Source organism: Dermochelys coriacea, chromosome 10 (assembly GCF_009764565.3).
Source record: "Dermochelys coriacea isolate rDerCor1 chromosome 10, rDerCor1.pri.v4, whole genome shotgun sequence".
Lineage (NCBI taxonomy): Eukaryota > Metazoa > Chordata > Testudines > Dermochelyidae > Dermochelys > Dermochelys coriacea.
The window spans coordinates 22,551,691-22,571,127 of NC_050077.1; the positions used below are offsets into that span (position 1 = coordinate 22,551,691).

The following is a 19,437-nucleotide window of genomic DNA, read 5'->3' on the forward strand; positions in this document are numbered from 1 at the left end:
TCTAGAAGTGATCCGGGCAATTACAGACCGGTAAATCTAACATCAGTACGGGGCAAATTAGTTGAAACAGTAGTAAAGAATGAAATTGTCAGACACATAGAAGAACACATAAATTGTTGGGCAAAAGTCAACATGGTTTCTGTAAAGGAAATCATGTCTTATTAATCCATTAGAGTTCTTTGAAGGGGCAAACAAAGATGTGGACAAGGAGGATCCAATGGACATAGTGTACTTAGATTTCAAGAAAGCCTTTGACAAGGTCCCTCACCAAAGGCTCTTATGTAAATTAAGTTGTCATGGGATAAGAGGGAAGATCCTTTCATGGACTGAGAACTGGTTAAAAGACAGGGAACAAAGGGTAGGAATAAATGGTAAATTTTCAGAATGGAGAGGGGTAACTAGTGGTGTTCCCCAAGGGTCAGTCCTAGGACCAATCCTATTCAACTTATTCATAAATGATCTGGAGAAAGGGGTAAACAGTGAGGTGGCAAAGTTTGCAGATGATACTAAACTGCTCAAGATAGTTAAGACCAAAGCACACTGTGAAGAACTTCAAAAAGATCTCACAAAACTAAGTGATTGGGCAATAAAATGGCAAATGAAATTTAATGTGGATAAATGTAAAGTAATGCACACTGGAAAAAATAATCCCAACTATCCATACAATATGATGGGGGCTAATTTAGCTACAACTAATCAGGAGAAAGATCTTGGGAGTCATCGTACATAGTTTTCTGAAGATGTCCACGCGGTGTGCAGCGGTAGTCAAAAAAAGCAAACAGGATGTTAGGAATCACTAAAAAAAGGAAAGGAGTACTTGTGGCACCTTAGAGACTAAAATTTATTTGAGCATAAGCTTTCATGAGCTATAGCTCACTTCATTGGATGCAAGTGATGCATCACAAATGCTTATGCTCAAATATATTTGTTAGTCTCTAAGGTGCCACAAGTACACCTTTTCTTTTTGTGAATACAGACCAACACGGCTACTACTCTGAAACCCTGCCATTAAAAAAAGGGATAGAGAACAAGATGGAGAATATCTTATTGCCCTTATATAAATCCATGGTACGCCCACATCTTGAATACTGCGTACAGATGTGGTCCCCTCATTTCAAAAAAGATATACTGGCATTAGAAAAGGTTCAGAAAAGGGCAACTAAAATGATTAGTGGTTTGGATTAGTGGTTTGGGTTCCATATGTGGAGATATTAAAGAGACTAGGACTTTTCAGCTAGGAAAAGAGGAGACTAAGGGGGGATATGATAGAGGTATATAAAATCATGAGTGGTGTAGAGAAAGAGAAATAAGGAAAAGTTATTTACTTGCTTCTATGATACAAGAACTAGGGGCCACCAAATGAAATTAATGAACAGCAGGTTTAAAACAAATAAAAGGAAGTTCTTCTTCACACAGTGCACAGTCAACCTGTGGAACTCCTTGCCTGAGGAGGTTGTGAAGGCTAGGACTATAACAGGGTTTAAAAGAGAACTGGATACATTCATGGAGGTTAAGTCCACTAATGGCTATTATCCAGGATAGGTAAGGAATGGTGTCCCTAGCCTCTGTTTGTCAGAGAGTGGACATGGATAGCAGGAGAGAGAGATCATTTGATCATTACCTGTTAGGTTCACTCCCTCTTGGGCACTTGGCATTGGCCACTGGATTCTGGGCTGGATGGACCTTTGATCTGACGCAGTATGGCCATTCTTATGTTCATACTCCCCACCCCATTATCCAAGCCATTAATGAAAATATTGACTAGCTCCTTACCCAGAACAGACCCGTGTGATCCCACTAGACAGCTTACCAATTTGACAGCAAAACATTGATATCTACTGAGTACTGTGTTTCAGCCAGTTGTGCACAAATCTTATAGTAATTTCATCTAAATCACCTTTCCCTAGTTTGCTGATGAGAAGATCAGTCCGGACTGTCAAAAGCCTTACTGTTAAAAGCTAAAAATCAAGATGTGATATCTATTGCTACCCTCTACCCACTAGGCCGGTAACTTTATCAAAAAAGGAAATTAAGGTTGGTTTGGCATGATTTATTCTTGAGAAATCCATGTTGGCTACTACTTATAACCCTATTATCCTATGGGTGTTTACAAACTGATCGCTTAATAATTTGTTTCAGCATCTTTCCAGGTATTGAAATTAGACTGACTGGTCTATAATTCCCTGGGTCCTCTTTGCTCCCCTTTTTAAAGGTATGTACTATATTTGCCCTTCTCCAGTCTTCCGGGACCTCACCCATCCTCCATGAATTCTCAAAAATAACTGCTAACAGTTCCGAGATTGCTTCCAACAGTCCCTTAAGCACCTTATGTACTTCAGTACATGTGTATTGATTATTTGAAACTTTGAGTGGAAAATCATGGCAACTAGGATGAAGAATTCCTTTTAAGGATGGCTAGTAATGGTATAATGCCTGAGGAAAGAGGGTCTGAAAAGAAGCAACCTTCCTGTGAACGAGGCATCAACTGTCCTCTCTATCCAGGAGGTAGAACTGGACCTGCAGGGATTCCCAAAACACTTTTACAGAGCTCAGTGGCACTAAGACTTGACTTGGCAGGCTGCAGAATAGGACTACTCATATAGGTTTTGGGAAAGTGGATTCGTCATGATCTGGAAATTTTGAAAGGCTCGGGAAGTGATCTCACATTAGGAAGCCGTTGAAGATGACCTGGGGTGACCCTTTCCTGTACCTGTTCTAGATTTACTATCAGGTAGTGCTGCCCTCAGAAATTATCCTCCAAGTTATCTTACTTTAGTGCACTGTTGAATAAAGTTGCAGCCACTTATCCAAAAATTTCAGATGTTTGTTTTCAGTGGCCCCTTACCACCAGCCAAGAGAATTTTCTACCTGTTTAAACTGGAACTGCTATAAGAGAAAGTCAGAATTTGTTCTCTCTCCAACCACTACATAGTCCTGAATTACTTTTGAAAACTGAATTATATCTATGTGGTAACAGTTGCAGCATGGCAGGTAGTTGACTGCAAGAATGAATTTATGTGAAAGTGGCACATTATTCAATAGACCTGGTCTATGTGTGATCTGGACTCTGCTCACTTCAAAAGCTATGTTTATTTTACTTCCATCAGCACTGTAGAGCCAATATATCTATGAAAAGATAAGCAGATTCCAAACAAGGTCACATCATTCAAATTGGTCATGTTCAGCTTACAGAATCTTTCTTGATCTGTGAATGAAAGAGGACCCAGCTTGACTTTCAGATCCCAAGTTGAGTTTGCAGAGCTGGCAGTTAGAAAAAATGCATCAGGGAGACTAGAAGAAATATGGAATCCCAAAACTTCATTTACTACAATGCTTAGGAAAATGGACTAACACTACCTTTTATTCACATGTGCAGCACTTCAATATTGATTCTGAAAGCCATGTACATTTAGCCAACCTTGACACTTCTCCAGATTAACAGGCACCTGAGCAAACACTATAAAACCCTTCTCCCATTTTAATTATACACACTGTATCAAGATTAAAACTGGAAGAGACTTAAAACCTTTAAAAATATTAGTTTGGTAATGTTATTTTAAAAGGATGATGATTTTCTGCCTTGGCTAAAACCCAGTTAAACAGAACATATTGTGCTAGAAAAGTGTGTATTAATTATTTCACATGCAGTTTACCCTCAAATTTCTTACTGGCAAGTCTTTCAGGTCTCAAACCCTGAACCACTCAGCATTTATGGTGTTGTTGGTCTCATCATAGAATCACAGACTTTAAGGTCAAAAGGGAACATTATGATAATCTAGTCTGACCTCCTGCACAACGCAGGCCATGGAATCTCACCCACCTACTCCTGTAACAAATCCCTAACTTATGCCTGAGCTACTGAAGTCCTCAAATTGGGGTTTAAAGACTTCAAGGAGCAGAGAATCCTCCCTCAAGTGACCTGTGCCCCATGCTACAGAGGAAGGCAAAAAACCTCCAGGACCTCTTCCAATCTGCCCTGGAGGAAAATTTCTTCCCGACCCCAAATATGGCAATCAGCTAAACTCTGAGCACATGGGCAAGACTCACCAGCCAGACACCCAGGAAAGAATTCTCTGTTGTAACTCAGATCCCGCCCCATCTAACATCCCATCACAGGCCATTAGGCACATCTACCGCTAATAGTTGAAGAACAATTAATTGCCAAAATTAGACTATCCCATCATATCATCCCTTCCATAAACTTATCAAGCTTAGTCTTGAAGCCAGATTTGTCTTTTGCCCATACTGCTTCCCTTGGAAGGCTGATCCAGAACTTCACTCCTCTGATGGTTACAAACCTTCATCTAATTTCAAGTCTAAACTTCCTGATGGCCAGTTTATATCCATTTGTTCTTGTGTCCACATTGGTACTGACCTTAAGTAATTCTTCTCCCTCCGTGATATTTATCCCTCTGATATATTTATAGAGAGCAATCATATCTCCTTTCAGCCTTCTTTTGGTATACTGTAGGTCAAGTCAACACTACCACATTCAATCCTGATTAAATAATTTCTAAATCAGAACAAACTGAAAACTATTACTTATTCTACAGTAACTGTGCTTCTTTAAAAAAAGAAAAGGAGTACTTGTGGCACCTTAGACTAACAAATTTATTAGAGCATAAGCTTTCGTGAGCTACAGCTCACTTCATCGGAAATGCATCCGATGAAGTGAGCTGTAGCTCACGAAAGCTCATGCTCTAATAAATTTGTTAGTCTAAGGTGCCACAAGTACTCCTTTTCTTTTTGCGAATACAGACTAACACGGCTGCTACTCTGAAACCTGTGCTTCTTTAAGATATTGTAATCAGTGTGGATCCCACATAGATGTCCATGTGCTTGCGCAGGACCAAATTTATTTATAGCAGCAGCATGCATCCAGGCTGCATGCACCCTGTGTGCCAATAACAGGGCATAAAGGGTGGGGTGGCCACAATCCTCTTAGTTTCCTCACAATTCAAAGCCCATGTAGCTGAGGACTTTGAGAAGTGGGAATGGAGGTGGGTTATGAGACCCCCATTGACTACAACATCTCAGAGAAACACAGTTATTGTGAGGTAAAGTAACCCTTCTTTTTTCAAGTATACGTCAGTGTGGATCTCACTGTAGATCACTGGCAAGAAGTACCCTTCCCGGATGGTGGGTATGAAGTCTCAGTTGTATCAGTAAAACTGATTGGAGTACCAGTCTTCCAAACTAGCACCTGCCATCAAACGCATAATGCTTAACAAAGGTCAGTAGTTTGGCTCCACATGGCTGCCTTACTGACCTCAAAGATCAGCTCACTCAGTAGGAGGCAGAAAGTGTTGAAGTATGCCCTCGTGGAGTATGTCTTGATGTTCAAAGGAAGAGGTTTCCTAGCCAACTGATAACAGGTGAAAATACAAATGTATGAACCATTCTGAGATTCTCTATGAAGAGATGGTTTACCCTTTTGATGTGCCAGATATGGCCATGAGGAGGTGGGGAGAGAATCTCAAAGGCTTGGTTCTGTTGAGGTAACAAAGCAGGGCCTTAGACATATCCAGCTTCTTCCCCCCAGTGAGGAGTGTGGTTTCAATAAGATGACTGGTAAGGTAAGAAACCAGTTCAAAGGGAATTTGGAGACTTAGGATGTGGTTTCGTCACTTCCTTGTACCTCTGGAATGATGTGTATGGCAGTTCAGCCACAAATGCCTGCATTTCACAGACTCTTCCTGATGATACGATGGCTATGACTCAGACAGTTAAATGTGGGGTCACATAATGAGCATCCTGATAAGGGTTCAAAGCTCTAAGAGGAAACACTGAGATCCCACGTGAGACTTAGGTCTCTAATCAGAAGGCAGACATGAAGGCCCCCGAGGAATTTTGATAACACAGGATGTGAAAAAACGGAATATGACAGTATCAAGAAATTGCACGCTGCCAGTTGGACTTGAAGAGTACAAAGGCTAGGCCTGCTTTCTTCAGCAGCAGTATGTTGTCCAGAATCTTTATCATCACGGTCTCCACTGTGTTCATTTTGTTTCAGGCTGACTATTTGGAAAAATCATTTCCACCTCCATGGGTAAGTCTCTGGTGGAAGCTTTCCTACTTCGTAAAAAAAATCATCTGAATCGGTCAGACTTGCTCATCCAGCCTGTTAAGTAAAATGGCTGAGGGCCTGTATGTAATTTTGGCCCTGGGTTTTGCAACAGTGTGTCTAGACAGTGGGAAGGTGTAGGGGAAACTGAATGCACATCAGCAGGAGAACAGAAAACCAAAACTGCCTCAGCCAAAAGGAGACACCATCTCACATCACTGCAGATGACAGACTTCTCATAACTCACCACGAGTCCTAAAACAGGAAAAAAACAGGGAGAAGACATGATATCTAGGGGTGTTTCAGTCTTCTCCCAGGACTTGCCTCTGATCTGCCAGTCTCGATACGGGTAGGTGTGGATTCAGTTTCATTAGATGTGTCGCTAGTTGGTGAAAACTCAGTGCTATGGAGGGTCTCAAGGGCAGAACCCTATTTTGAAAGCAGTTGGGTCCCACTGTGAAGCTTTAGTGTTTCCTGTGGGCCAGGTGGATGATGAGGAGCTATGAATAAGTTGTGGGTTTGGAAAGATGGACACAAGTATTACCGACCTGAACCTAAGACAGAATATGCATCTTTGTGCCATCTCTTCAGACCTAAGAAAGGACAAAGTTTCCCTCCGGCCCCCATTTTTATTCATTATGAAGAAATATCAGGAGTAGAAGCCTCTTCACTGTATTCCTGGAAGACCTCCTCTGTGGCTCCTAGACAAAGCAATAAGGCCAATTCTGTTTGCAATAGGCTCTTGTGAGAAGAGTCCCTGAAGAGGGACGAGGAAGGAGAATTTGAAGTCTCCCATTTCTAAATCCCTGTTCAGAGAGTATTTACAGGGAAATCTGATCAGCAACCTGCAGTCCAACAAGTGCTTGAACAGGCTAAGGTGACTACAGTAAAATAAAGATTGTTCTAAAATTTCTCAGAAGAATTTGGAGAAATGTAGCCTAAGATAAAATCTAGCAGATCAGAGAGCAGCTAGATTCCATCCTGCTGCAATGGGTGGTAAGAGGAAGGCCCTCTATGTCCTTCTACAGGAACACAAGGCAGAACAGGGCACATGTGTGGCTTTGATGGACATTGCTAACCAAAAAAATGCAGGTTTCAGAGTAGCAGCCGTGTTAGTCTGTATTCTCTAAGGTGCCACAAGTACTCCTTTTCTTTTTGCGACTAACAAATTTATTTGAGCATAAGCTTTCGTGAACTACAGCTCACATCATCATCCGATGAAGTGAGCTGTAGCTCACGAAAGCTTATGCTCAAATAAATTTGTTAGTCTCTAAGGTGCCACAAGTACTCCTTTTCTTTTTGCAAATAAATCCATTCTCATGCATTTGAGGCTCATGTACACCTACAGCACATTTCACACTGACATACTTGAAGAACTTCTCTTTACTGAAAGTCCTGCCCACTTCCAACCACCCACCTTGATGAACTCTACAGATTTGCAGGCCAGCCCCCAAAAATCAGTCATAGGAAGTGATAAAGGGCCTTTAGATTCATTTACAGTCAACCTATGAAGACTAAAATACAAGAATTACATTCATTTTGAGATTTCCCGGTGCTCCCCCTTCTCTTCTGAACTGTTGGATAGCATTAGTTCAACGTAAAATTTTCAGTGGTTATGAAATATTACATCCTTTCTGCATATTGTCCTGCTTGAGGGGTTCTCATGTAAAACTCAATGAATTTTGCATCTTGGTGTTTGCCACCTGCACACTGACTGACACAGGCACAGATTTGCTGATGTGAATTTGCATGTTAAGTCAACTGTCAAATTCCACTTCAGGACAAATTTAACAAGTTCATAAAAGCATTTTCACAGATTGTTCTTCTGATCATCAAGGGATAACGAAAGAAAATCCCATCCTCAGAATCTATCAGTATCCTGGAGATGATGCTGCAGATGAAGCTAGCTTGTGTACATCTACCTAAGCTGGAAAGTACACCGTCAGATCCAGTGCAGACATACCCTTAATGGATTAAAATGACCCATTAGGTCTTATCTTGTAAAAATGTAATGCCTATTTCAAATCCTAAACTTACCTATCAAATCCAACAAACTTTATAATTTAACCATTAACCTTTAACATCTCAAAATCTCCGTCTTCTCCTTTGCATCCCGATTGCAAAGACAGATGTCCAGTCTTTGTTAATCTCTAGATGAATTATCACACCACCTTACTCTGGGGCCTACTTGGATCCCACCTACTTGGATCCCACCACTGTACTCAAAACACTGCTGATAAAATCATTTAACATTAGGTGTAGCTAGAGCAGCAAGCACTACCCTCCTCCGAGAATCCTTCATTCCTTGGAGTTTTCTTATATGAGATATGACTCAATCCTGTCAACTCAACTTCAATGTCCTGTTCAGCTATAATCTCGCCTACATGTATGGTCTCTTTTCCATCACACAACACTAAGCCCATTACTCAATCAGCTCCTCTCACCATTATGATGTGTGATCTTCTCCCAAGATGTTCACTGCACCTGAAATGACCACTTTGACCCCAAATACAATCCAGCCTTCTTCAAGGCCCACTTGATTAGCATGCCAATACTGATGCTATCTTCTGCAGTAAATATAGTTTAAGCAGCAGAAACTGTGATGCAAAGCAAGATATAAATCAAACATCTGGAGCTGCTCAAAATTCTCATTTGAAACTTTTGACAAATGGTTTTTGTCAAAAAAAAAAATTTCCACAGGACATATCCAATTAATGACATTTTTGGGGTTTACATCAAAAAACTGAAAACAAGAAAAAATGTTAGGTTTGGGAAATTAGTTTTTTGATGAAAAACGGAAGACTTATTGAGCAATTTTTCAATGAAAACTTGTTTTCAAATGTCTTCATTGGAAATGTTTTGTTCCTAACCATCTGAAAAAAAAATCAATAAGCCAATAAATAAAATGGAATACTAAGCAAGTAAAAAAAGTAGCAATCTTACAGCCTTATACTTGGGATGGCTAAAGTTTTTAGAACTACTGCTTGTCTAACATCACTACCTATATATCATGTCTCACACTGTAAACCCTTAATGACAGGGACCAGTTATTTGACCACTAACCATGCCTGCTTATAGTGCAGAATATTTTTGAGGGACTACATAGACAGACCCTAGCTTTGCACTTCTGATTATGGGTTAACTTAAAATCACAGAGAACTTTAATGAAAGTAAAACAGACGTACTTTAGGCACTAGACAAAAGAATGCTGCCTAATTAAACTGAGGTTTCAGAGTAGCAGCCGTGTAGTCTGTATCCGCAAAAAGAAAAGGCGTACTTGTGGCACCTTACTGACTAACTAATTTATTTGAACATAAGCTCACAAAAGCTTATGCTCAAATAAATTTGTTAGTCTCTAAGGTGCCACAAGTATTCCTTTTCTAATTAAAGCAATTTACACCAGTAGTACAACCTATTTACCATTGTGGATCACATATGCAGCTTTCCATGTGTTACGTGGGCAGCAACCGCACAATATATATACTACCCGAGGATGTCACATGGGCCACAGCTGTGTGCTGATTGGGCCACAAGCAGCTGGTAGGCCACAGATTGAGAACCACTGATTTACGCCTCAGGGTCACTAACTTGATAGTTTGAATTAGCTACCCTATTGAGCTGCATCTTAACTTAGGTTTACTATATGGTAGCAGCGAATTGTAAAATGTAAATTAACGTATTTTGATTCCCAAAGCAAGCATATGTATATACAGTCAATTTTTTAAATTCACTCAAGAATAAGCCACTTACTCAGCCACTTTATTTTCTGAAAATATGTTTGGATTTTTTTATTTAATTTTTTTTTAAACTTTTGTAAGTAAACAGTGCTCTCATTCCCCTTCCCATAGTGAGCAGTAATTTCCCTATTGGACCTTGTGTGTGTCTAGAGGTCAGTGTTTTAAAGGTGGTCATGGACTACTTATCAGTATGAAATTGGGGATGAGGATTAAGTAAGGTTACAGTGTTTAAACATTAATATAAAGTATTCTGTCCAATACAATTAGGAGTCTGCTTTCTATTTTCTGTGTCAGAATCAATACCTACTCGGAGAAAAATGCATTCAAGAACTCAACTGTTTGGAGATTTATGAACGCTAATACCTCCCCTCATCTCTTTCACTAGACCCCATGGGTTTACTCCACAGCTGAGTTGGCAAGTTCCCTGAATGATTGTCAAAAGGGAAAACAACCCATGATATTAGGCTACAACTGTCGCATAGCATTTCAGAACAGTGTTAAAAATTCCATAACACAAAGTATTCTGTTTGTAGTATCTCAACCAACTACCTTAATACAGTTATACTATTAGAGAAAGTTGGTTTTAATGCCTGAATTTGATTTAAAGTGAATGAAGTTTGCCATCTGAAATATTTAGGCATATTTCTACCTATTCAGCTGTACATAGCCTTTGTGTTCTTGCTTTAAGATAACTGATGTTTTCTTGAACAAGCTACTGATGAGGAAAAGCCTTTGCAAAACTTGGTTTTGGTAATAAGCCAGTCAACTCTGGCACCAAGGAAAGTCAGCAATAGTGAGCAACTTGGCAAAGCTCACTAAGTATTCAGTACAATAAGGAAGAGCTAAACAAACTTAAGATGCCCACACTAGAAAGTGGACTTTACACAAGCACTCAAGTAGAGATGGAACATGGACAGAATCATGTTTTAAGTATGTGAATGTTCAAACATTAGGAACCCAAATTAAGTAAAAACTAATTTTCATCTTTCCTAAAATATTTTGCTCCTCTTCTACAATAAAGACAGAAGAGTACGCTGTACTGCTGATGCCTTTGGCAGATCATGAAACAAATCTAAGCAGATAGGTCACACCTTAAGGTAGTTGGAAACACAGACAGCTAGTGAAAACCTTTACAATTTTGCCTTACAGAGACTACTATTTGGTAGGCTTAGTGAGGAAGGGGAGAGAAAGAAAAGAGAAGAGAAGAAAAGAAACTGGAAGCCAGGGAATTGGGTTTGTTTAGTCTGGAAAAGACAGAGGGGACATGATAGCAGTTTTCAAGTATGTAAAAGGTTGTTACAAGGAGGTGGAAGAAAAATTGTTCTTCTTAACCTCTGAGGATAGGACAAGAAGCAATGGGGTTAAATTGCAGCAAGGGAGGCTTAGGTTGGACATTAGAAAAAAATTCCTAACTGTCACGCTGGTTAAGCACTGGAATAAATTGTCTAGGGAGGCTGTGGAATCTCCATCAATGGAGATTTTTAAAAACAGATTAGACAAACACCTGTCAGGAATGGTCTAGATATTAGTCCTGCCATGAGTGCAGGGGACTGGACTAGATGACCTCTCAAGGTCCCTTCCAGTTCTATGATTCATGATATACAGGTAGCAGTGTGGATAGGGAAAAAATGGAGTTTCAGTTTGTTTTACTACAAGAACTACTCAACTAGTTGCAGTGAAGCCTATAAACCCAACACGAGCATTGAAGCTACAACAGCCTGGTGGTCCTCCGCATAATACTGCTTGACTTCATAGTGCTTTGCCCCTTGGCGCCTACCCATTCTGCTAGCTTCTTTTATGATGCTCAGGAAGCAAACTGTGCAGGAGAACAAATGGGTTCTGAATCCCTGTCTACTTCAACTGGCTCTAATAGTTCAACAAAATTCCCATACCTGTTTGTATTGCCGTTATGTCAATGATACTCATACACAAAGAGAAATGGTTGATATGAAGTGACAGTGGCTTATTAAGAGAAACATAATGGCAAATAAAATTCCTACTATTTGCCAGCTAGAAGGAAATTATGGACTGAGGAATTTTAGAAGAGACAGTAGCAACCCTTTCAATGTCTGTCTATAGTGCGAACAGGCAAACCTTACAATGAGGTGATTCCACAAACACTTACCTATTTGTACTTGTTCTGGCTGGCTAAGTGACACAAATGCTGATGTATCATCAATCCAAGATACCTGAATATTACCTAAAAATGCAGAACAAACAAGAATCATCATAACAGTTATGACATTTCACGCAGTCTAACAGGTTCACTCCGTGCACTGATGTGTTATGGGATGGATAAAGTCACATGCTTTATAGTAACTAGAGTTTGAGATGATTATGTCCACTTGGATCTTACTGTAGTGCGTACCTCTAACATACATGAGCCCAGAATCTTAACCACAAGTGGGCATGAAGAACTGAGCACCCTCAACCTCCACTCATTTCCTTCAGTAATGTAGGCAGGTAGAAGACTCAGTTACAAGTGGGAAGGAGGGTGGGTTACAGTAACCATATGGACAAAGGCATCTCTAAGCCACTCCACTTACTGTAAATTAGGTAACCTTTGCAAGCATCTGTCCACCTGCATACCACTGTCAGTGACTGACGAGCAGTTAACTCAAGCAGCTGGGTGATAAGACTCCTACCTAAAAAACGACTAAGACAGACCTGCCTAATCTGATCTAGAAGATGCTACAATGGAGTAATGACTGGTAAATATATAAGCAAAACTCCAAGTAACTGCTCTACTTCTCAGAGAGATTACTTCTCTTAGAGATTCCCCTAAAATGAGCCATAGGAGTACCTGTACTAGCTTGAAAAGGGAGGATTACTTTGCTCAATATATAAGAAAATTAAATACAATACAAAACCTACTTTGAAAGTGTCTAGGTGGCAACAAATCATTCCTTGGATTTATTAGCAAAAGCTACCACAAGCCTGCAAGAGTTTCAGAATGACTGTTTTAAATAATGTTATTACAGCCTTGTCCTCTTATTTATGTGTATAAAACTTAGTCTCTGCGGGAGAGTCAGGCGGCTTGGGAAAAATACTGGCAGATGTATAAACTAATTTAAAAGTCGAATTATAACTCTGTCCTTATGGAATACAGCATATACGCACAAGGGACCCATCACCATTAAAAACAGCAGCAGCAGCACATTAAAATCCCAGGTTGGAAAGTCTCTAACTGGTAGAACTATGAGTCAATCCTGTTGGAAGTGTGGATAGAATGGTGTGGGGGAAAACTGAATAACCCTCAGTCTGTGGATGATGCACAGAAACAGCTGCCAAATGCACTCGAATAGAGCTGATTGAGAATCCTGGGTATTCTAGAGACAATAAAAGGTCCAAGGGTTGAGGGTGTCTCTGAATGGACTACAATGAAAAAACTTACATTCACCTTTATAGGTTACGCTTGTAAAGGCCTTTCTGCTCTGCATCAAAAACTCAAACTGTCACCAAATAGAATTTAACCAGCTAATCTCCCTGTCATCAGTTATAGAGACAAGATCTAGATGGAACACTAGATCAGGATTCTTTGGAATGATGTCTAGAAGATTTTGAAGTGGAAGAAGTGGGTGAATTGATAGGTATATTGGGTCAGAAAAAAAACTGATGTGCCCAGGCTGGATTTTTCATTATTTGGGCTTTGTCCCAGCACACATTCCTCAGGACTCTGGGAATTAGTGGAATGGGGATACCATAGTAGCTTCTTTTCCCACTGAATCAGAAATGCCTCTGTTAGGGGACCTCCTGCCTTTGCGCCGTTGTAGAATACTTTATCTAAAACTAAGTCCATTAGTCCCCATCGGTGGTGACGGAGCCTTTCCTGCTGTGAGGATCTGCATGTTTTGAACCCTGTGAAATAAAGAGCTATTGGGTTGATTTAATGAAGAATACACCGTTCTCACAAAATAAACTGCTTCATGGGAAGGGGGAATATCGTGCACCCCTCTGTTTATATAATGCATCGCTATCATATTGTCTCTGTTGGTATCTTGATAGTGCTGTCCCAAAGGAAGGGTAAGAAAGCCTTGCAGACTAGACAAACAGCTCTGAGTATAAATCCATTTGTGTAACTGACTTTGTCCAAGACAACAGACCTGAACCTGAAGGTTGTTTAAGGTCTTTTCTACCCTAGAAAACTTTTGCTGGCATAGATATGCCAGCAAACCCTCCAACTGTAGACACAGTTTATACTGGCATAAGAGTTCTTCTGCCACCCTAGCTCAATTTACTACTACAAATCCAATTCCAAAGTAGGTCTTCAGACATGTGACTAGAAACAGCAAAATGTAGCATGCTCAGACAAAGTTTGTCTCAATTAAATCTCAACCACAAATTAACAATCTTTTCAGATCAATACTGATAGAAACTGATTCCAAGTGTAAGTTAGTTTAATAATTTTAGCTTTCTAACCTATTCAGATAGGTTACAGAATGCTTTTTGAAGCTCAGATAATAAAGTGCTGCTTTTTTTCGCTATGATTAATCATCCTGAGCTTTTTATTCTTTCATTTGCAAGTTAAGTACTGTACCTCTGAGTGGCCAGGTGTCCAGGATGTAAATTACAATAATCTGAAGACCACAAGAAACAATTGATTCAATATGGTTTCTGACATCCACAAACTGAATAACTGTTTCTAGTTTAGGACTTGCATAACAGAAAGCTCAATCATCCTGTAAATTAAGTTTATTACTTAAATGCAAGTTCTCTGAAGTTATGTTTATACATCATTGCATTTCAAGAGGTTCAAGCGTCTCCATTATTCTAATAGTCCAGAATGTTTTAGGAATGTGGATCCCAGCCCTCCTGTGGGGAAGAGATTCAGTACAGTGGGGAGAATTATGCTACTAGCCTTTGCAGGTGGCATAACAGTTCTTTGAGTATAAGGATTCAGAGTCAGGCAAAAGAGTTGAGAGGTGAGAGCACAATACGCATCTGGTAATGAATTGTTAACCTCACACTAGCCAGAAGAAACCTTTTCCTGGCCGCTTTAACCCTGCTCCAAACATATCTTAAAACAGTTTACTATACTGATTATGTCATGCAGTATCATTTTTTTCAATTTGATTTCATTATGATGAATTCATATTAACTTATTTCATTGTCATCCAATTGGATGGTTCTGTCGCATCCTTCAAGTCTTCTTGCATTTGCCATTCTACAGTTCTACCCTTCATTACTGGATTCTGACCCAATTGGTACTCATTTTCCTTGATACTTGCTCATTTCACCATCTTTAATCCAAGAGTACGAGGGATGTTAAGAGATTCATAGATATTAAGGTCAGAAGGGACCATTATGATCATCTAGTTTGGTTAAATGCTAAAAACCAGATACTAGGTTAAATATTATTTTGAGGCATGAACATAAAAACCTGCAATCCAAAGTGAGTGAAGCCCAAAAGGAATTCTTATGCAATTCCTCATGCTGATCAGAGAGTCTAGGCAAAAGAAGTTTGCTCATATTTGAGCTGACCTTTGATTAAGAGTATGTTAACTGAAGAGGAATAGGCTCATAGAAGCAGGATAGACTAGTAAGCTAGGTCATCCAGCAAATGTGCAAAAAAGAAAAGGAGTACTTGCGGCACCTTAGAGACTCACAAATTTACTTGAGCGTAAGCTTTCGTGAGCTACAGCTCACTTCATCAGATGCATCCAATGAAGTGAGCTGTAGCTCACGAAAGCTTATGCTCAAATAAATTTGTTAGTCTCTAAGGTGCCACAAGTACTCCTTTTCTTTTTTGCGAATACAGACTAACACGGCTGCTACTCTGAAACCAGCAAATGTGGTAAGCATTCTTAATAAATTTTGTAAATACTGTATATTTCATGAGTATGGTGAAAGAATAACAGACATCTGAAAAATAGACACAGCTGTGCTGCAAGTACATTATTTAACAAAAAACATAGCTGGATGCCAACTTACATACTGTAACACCAAGCCAAGTATTTGACATTCATTAGAGTATAGAATACTAACTAGCAGGAGAGAGTTGAGCCAGGAAGAGTTCTCAGTTTTGAGACATCTAACACAGGCCAACTTTACAATCTGAGAAGTGACATTTTAGCCTAGCCTACAAGGTCACGAGTTGTCAAACAGATTTTTCCCCCCATTAAAAAAAAAGTTTACACCTTCACTTTTAAGTATTATTAGAACTTATTTTATCCAAATGGCAGTAGATGAGACTTAAATCAGCCATTTCTGAGGAAAAGCTGCCATGTTAATATTTGGTCTCAATATTTTAGTTTTTAAATTTATTTTCCTTGAGTTAAAATTATGTGACAACCTAAAATACAGGAATTATCTTTTTGGACAGCACATTGCACTATAATGCCTAAGTGAATTATACATTATTCAAACAATATGTATGGGAGGATATGCTAAGACTTACCCTGTTTTCATGTTAAAGATTGGCTGAGTACCATTATAGGTCACCCTGAAGCTGCAAACAACTTCTGGACACCTGCTCCCAGGACAGTGGAAACAGTTTTAAGTCTTTATCCTGTGGGCAGGGGGTTAGTGCAGGTACTTGTACAGCATTTGCTGGTTAAGTAACTGAGAATGGTTAATAGAAACTATATAATTAATCTTTCTGGCTGGAGGACAGAGTGCAAAGATAGCAAGAACAGCTAGAGCGGGTGGTCAAGAAATTTTTCTTCAGTTGGGAATGGAAAGGAAAGGCCAGAAATGCTCAGAGCAGAAACAGAATGGAAAACTTTCATGTGACCTGTATAACCTTTCCTCAAATTTCTTTAATACATGCTGAATTCCTCCAGAGTATATGGGAGGTATTTAGTACATATTACTATACTAGAAGAGTTTAAAAAAAAAAGCTGGGCAGTTCACCTTAAAATACCTTTTTTATTTTTAAAATGCAAAAATGTATAAAGTTAGATTAAATATTAATTTTATGACAGACATTAACACACTTTCATCATAATTAGTAAAGTTTGAACACAAATGCTCAAGCAACAGTGGTGTTACAACCAAGCAATGTGGAATATGAAGTATAGACGTGCAGGAGCACATAAGGTTTTTCAATACATTGGTTTAAAGTGACTTTAAGAAGTCAAAATATTACCTATGTAACCCCTGAATTATTAAAACTGAATTTTAGAAAATCCAATGTCATTTGTGCATTTCACATTTTGATCACCAAGCTTAGACAATGAATACAGATTATCATCCATTTTTCCTCCCCCACTAAATGATTCTTTTGCACTAGCAAAATGCTATGTTTAGTCTGATTAAGTCCAACTCACTCATTCTGGTGAATTTAAAAAAAAAAAAGTTTGGTAATAGTTTGACAATACTTTGAGTCTAAGTTACCTATAATTAGCAAGGACTGAACAAAGGCTATGATTCAGCATAAAACCTTGGTTATGTACAATCACATTTGTCATCAAATGACTGTTGAATATTTAATACCATTTCAAGAGTTTAAAGAGATAAAAATAACGTTTTAAGGGTTTCACAGTCCTGTGCTGAGATTTCTTTAGGCTCTCACCAGCACTCGTTATGAAAGGGTAAGAAAATTTGTTTAAAAAAAATGCAGTATGAAACATTTTAAAATAATGACAACAAAAACAGGAGTGGTAAATAATGAAGCCAACTGGTCACTGATACAGAGCAATCTAGATCACTTGGTAAACTAGGCAGAAGCAAATAATACATGTTTTAATATGGCTAACTGGAAACATGTATACTTCCAGGAACAAAGAAGAGGAGGTTACTCATCTGTTCAGTAACTGACATTCTTCAAGATGAGTGTCCCTATAGGTGCTTCACTCCAGGTGCTGGTGCACCCCTGCACCTTCGCTTGGAGATTTTTTACAGCAGTACTTGCACAGGCCGCGCACATGCAGTGCCTGCCTCACGTGCCGACTGTGCCTCAACAGCACGCGCATGGCCCGGGCTCCTCAGTTCCTTCCCTACAATGGAGACCGTTCCAAACTCCGAAGTAGAGGCGAGGAGGGTGGGTAGCGGAGCACAGGGATACTCATCTCAAAGAATGTCATTACTGCATAGGTTAGTAACTTCCTCTTCTTCGAGAGATGTCCCGGTTTGTGCTCCACTCCAGGTGCCTGAACAGCAGTATCTCCTAAGGAGGTAGGGACATGGGGTCTGGTAAGAAAGCTGTAGACAGCACAGCTCAGCCTATTCAAACGTTGGGCAGGGGTTCCTGAATAAGAGCATAATCTTTAGCAAAGTTATAATCCAAATCCCTGGTGGCAGCTTTGCAAATATCTGTGAGGGGAATGTTAGATAAGAATGCCACAGACGTTGATACAGATCTTGTGGAGTGTGCCCTAACAGAGAAGTTGGAGAATTCATCTTCTTTAGTTGGTAGCATAGGTGGATGCAGTCTGCTATCCAACTGGATATTCTCTGGGTAGAGATGGATTTGCCTCTGGATTGTTCTATGATTGAAATGAAGTTATGGGGAAGCCCTAAAGGGCTTAGTTCTATCCAAATAAAAGGACAATGCTCTGTGCACGTCGAGTGGGTGCATTGCTGCTTCAAAAGTGTTTGCATGCCGTTTAGGAAAGATGGTTGGTAGATGGACAGGTTCATTGAGGTGGAAGGAGGAATGCACCTTCCAGAGAAATTTGGGATGTGTTTGAAGCATAACTTTGTCCTTAAAAAAAATATGGTGGATCAGCCATAAAACACTCCAAGTTCTCCTACACATCTGGCAGATGTAATGGCAACTAAAATGCAGTTTTCATGGACAGATGTAGGAGGGAGCATGTTGCAAGCAGCTCAAATGGATGGCACATCAAGCACGTGAGGACCAAGTGCAGGTCCCAAGGTTGAGTGGGTCATCTAATGTCCAGGTATGGGGTCTGGAGGCCCTTGAGGAACCACTTTGTGATGGGGTGGGCAAAGATAGTAATGTCTCCAATCTTATCGTGAAACGCCATAATTGCTGCTAGATGCACCTTTATGGAGCTTAAGGAGAGCCCAGATAGTCTAGTATTAATGAAAAAGGGGAAGAAGCAGGAGCAGTTTGCTTGGCAGAGCACCATTGAGTGAACATAGTCCACTTATGGAGATAGCAGAACACAGTCCACACATACCATCTATGTAATAGTACTCTTTGTACCTGTTCAGAGCAGTCTAGTTTCTCTTTAGAGAGCCACTGAGAAGCCATGCTTTGAGGTGCTGCATCGTTATATTGGTAGTGTAGCTGACCCTTGCGTTGTGATAAGTTTGGAGCTGGGGGAGCGGGACTGGAATCAGCAGACAAACAGACAGCCTCATTAAAAATGGGTACCAGGCCCATCTGCACCACGTAGGAGCTATTAGTATGACCCTGGCCCTCTCCGCTCGTATTTTTTGTAATACTCTGTGAAGAAGTGGTATCGGGGGGAAATGCGTATAGGAAACTGTCGCTCCATTTGATGATGAATGCGTCTCCCATTGAGTGCTTTCCTAGGACCACTCGAACAGAATTCCAGGCATTTTTTGTTGGTTGCGGTTGCAAAAAGATCCAGTTGCGGGTAGCCCCATATTTTGAATAGGTGTAGGATGGCATCATTTATCTCCCATTAATGATCTAGGGGGAAAGATCTGAACACACAGTGGTGTTTAATGAACCAGGTAGGTAGGAGGCTGAAATTTGGATAT

At 39.9% G+C, this 19,437-nt stretch overlaps 1 protein-coding gene across 1 annotated transcript in view; it reads right to left on the minus strand.

Moving 5' to 3' along the window:
- PARN (poly(A)-specific ribonuclease) overlaps window positions 1-19,437 on the minus strand; it is a 187,023-nt gene that overhangs the window by 102,322 nt on the left and 65,264 nt on the right. The window contains 1 exon segment of the mRNA XM_038417949.2: window positions 11,927-12,001. Coding sequence (XP_038273877.2) covers window positions 11,927-12,001 — 75 coding nt within the window.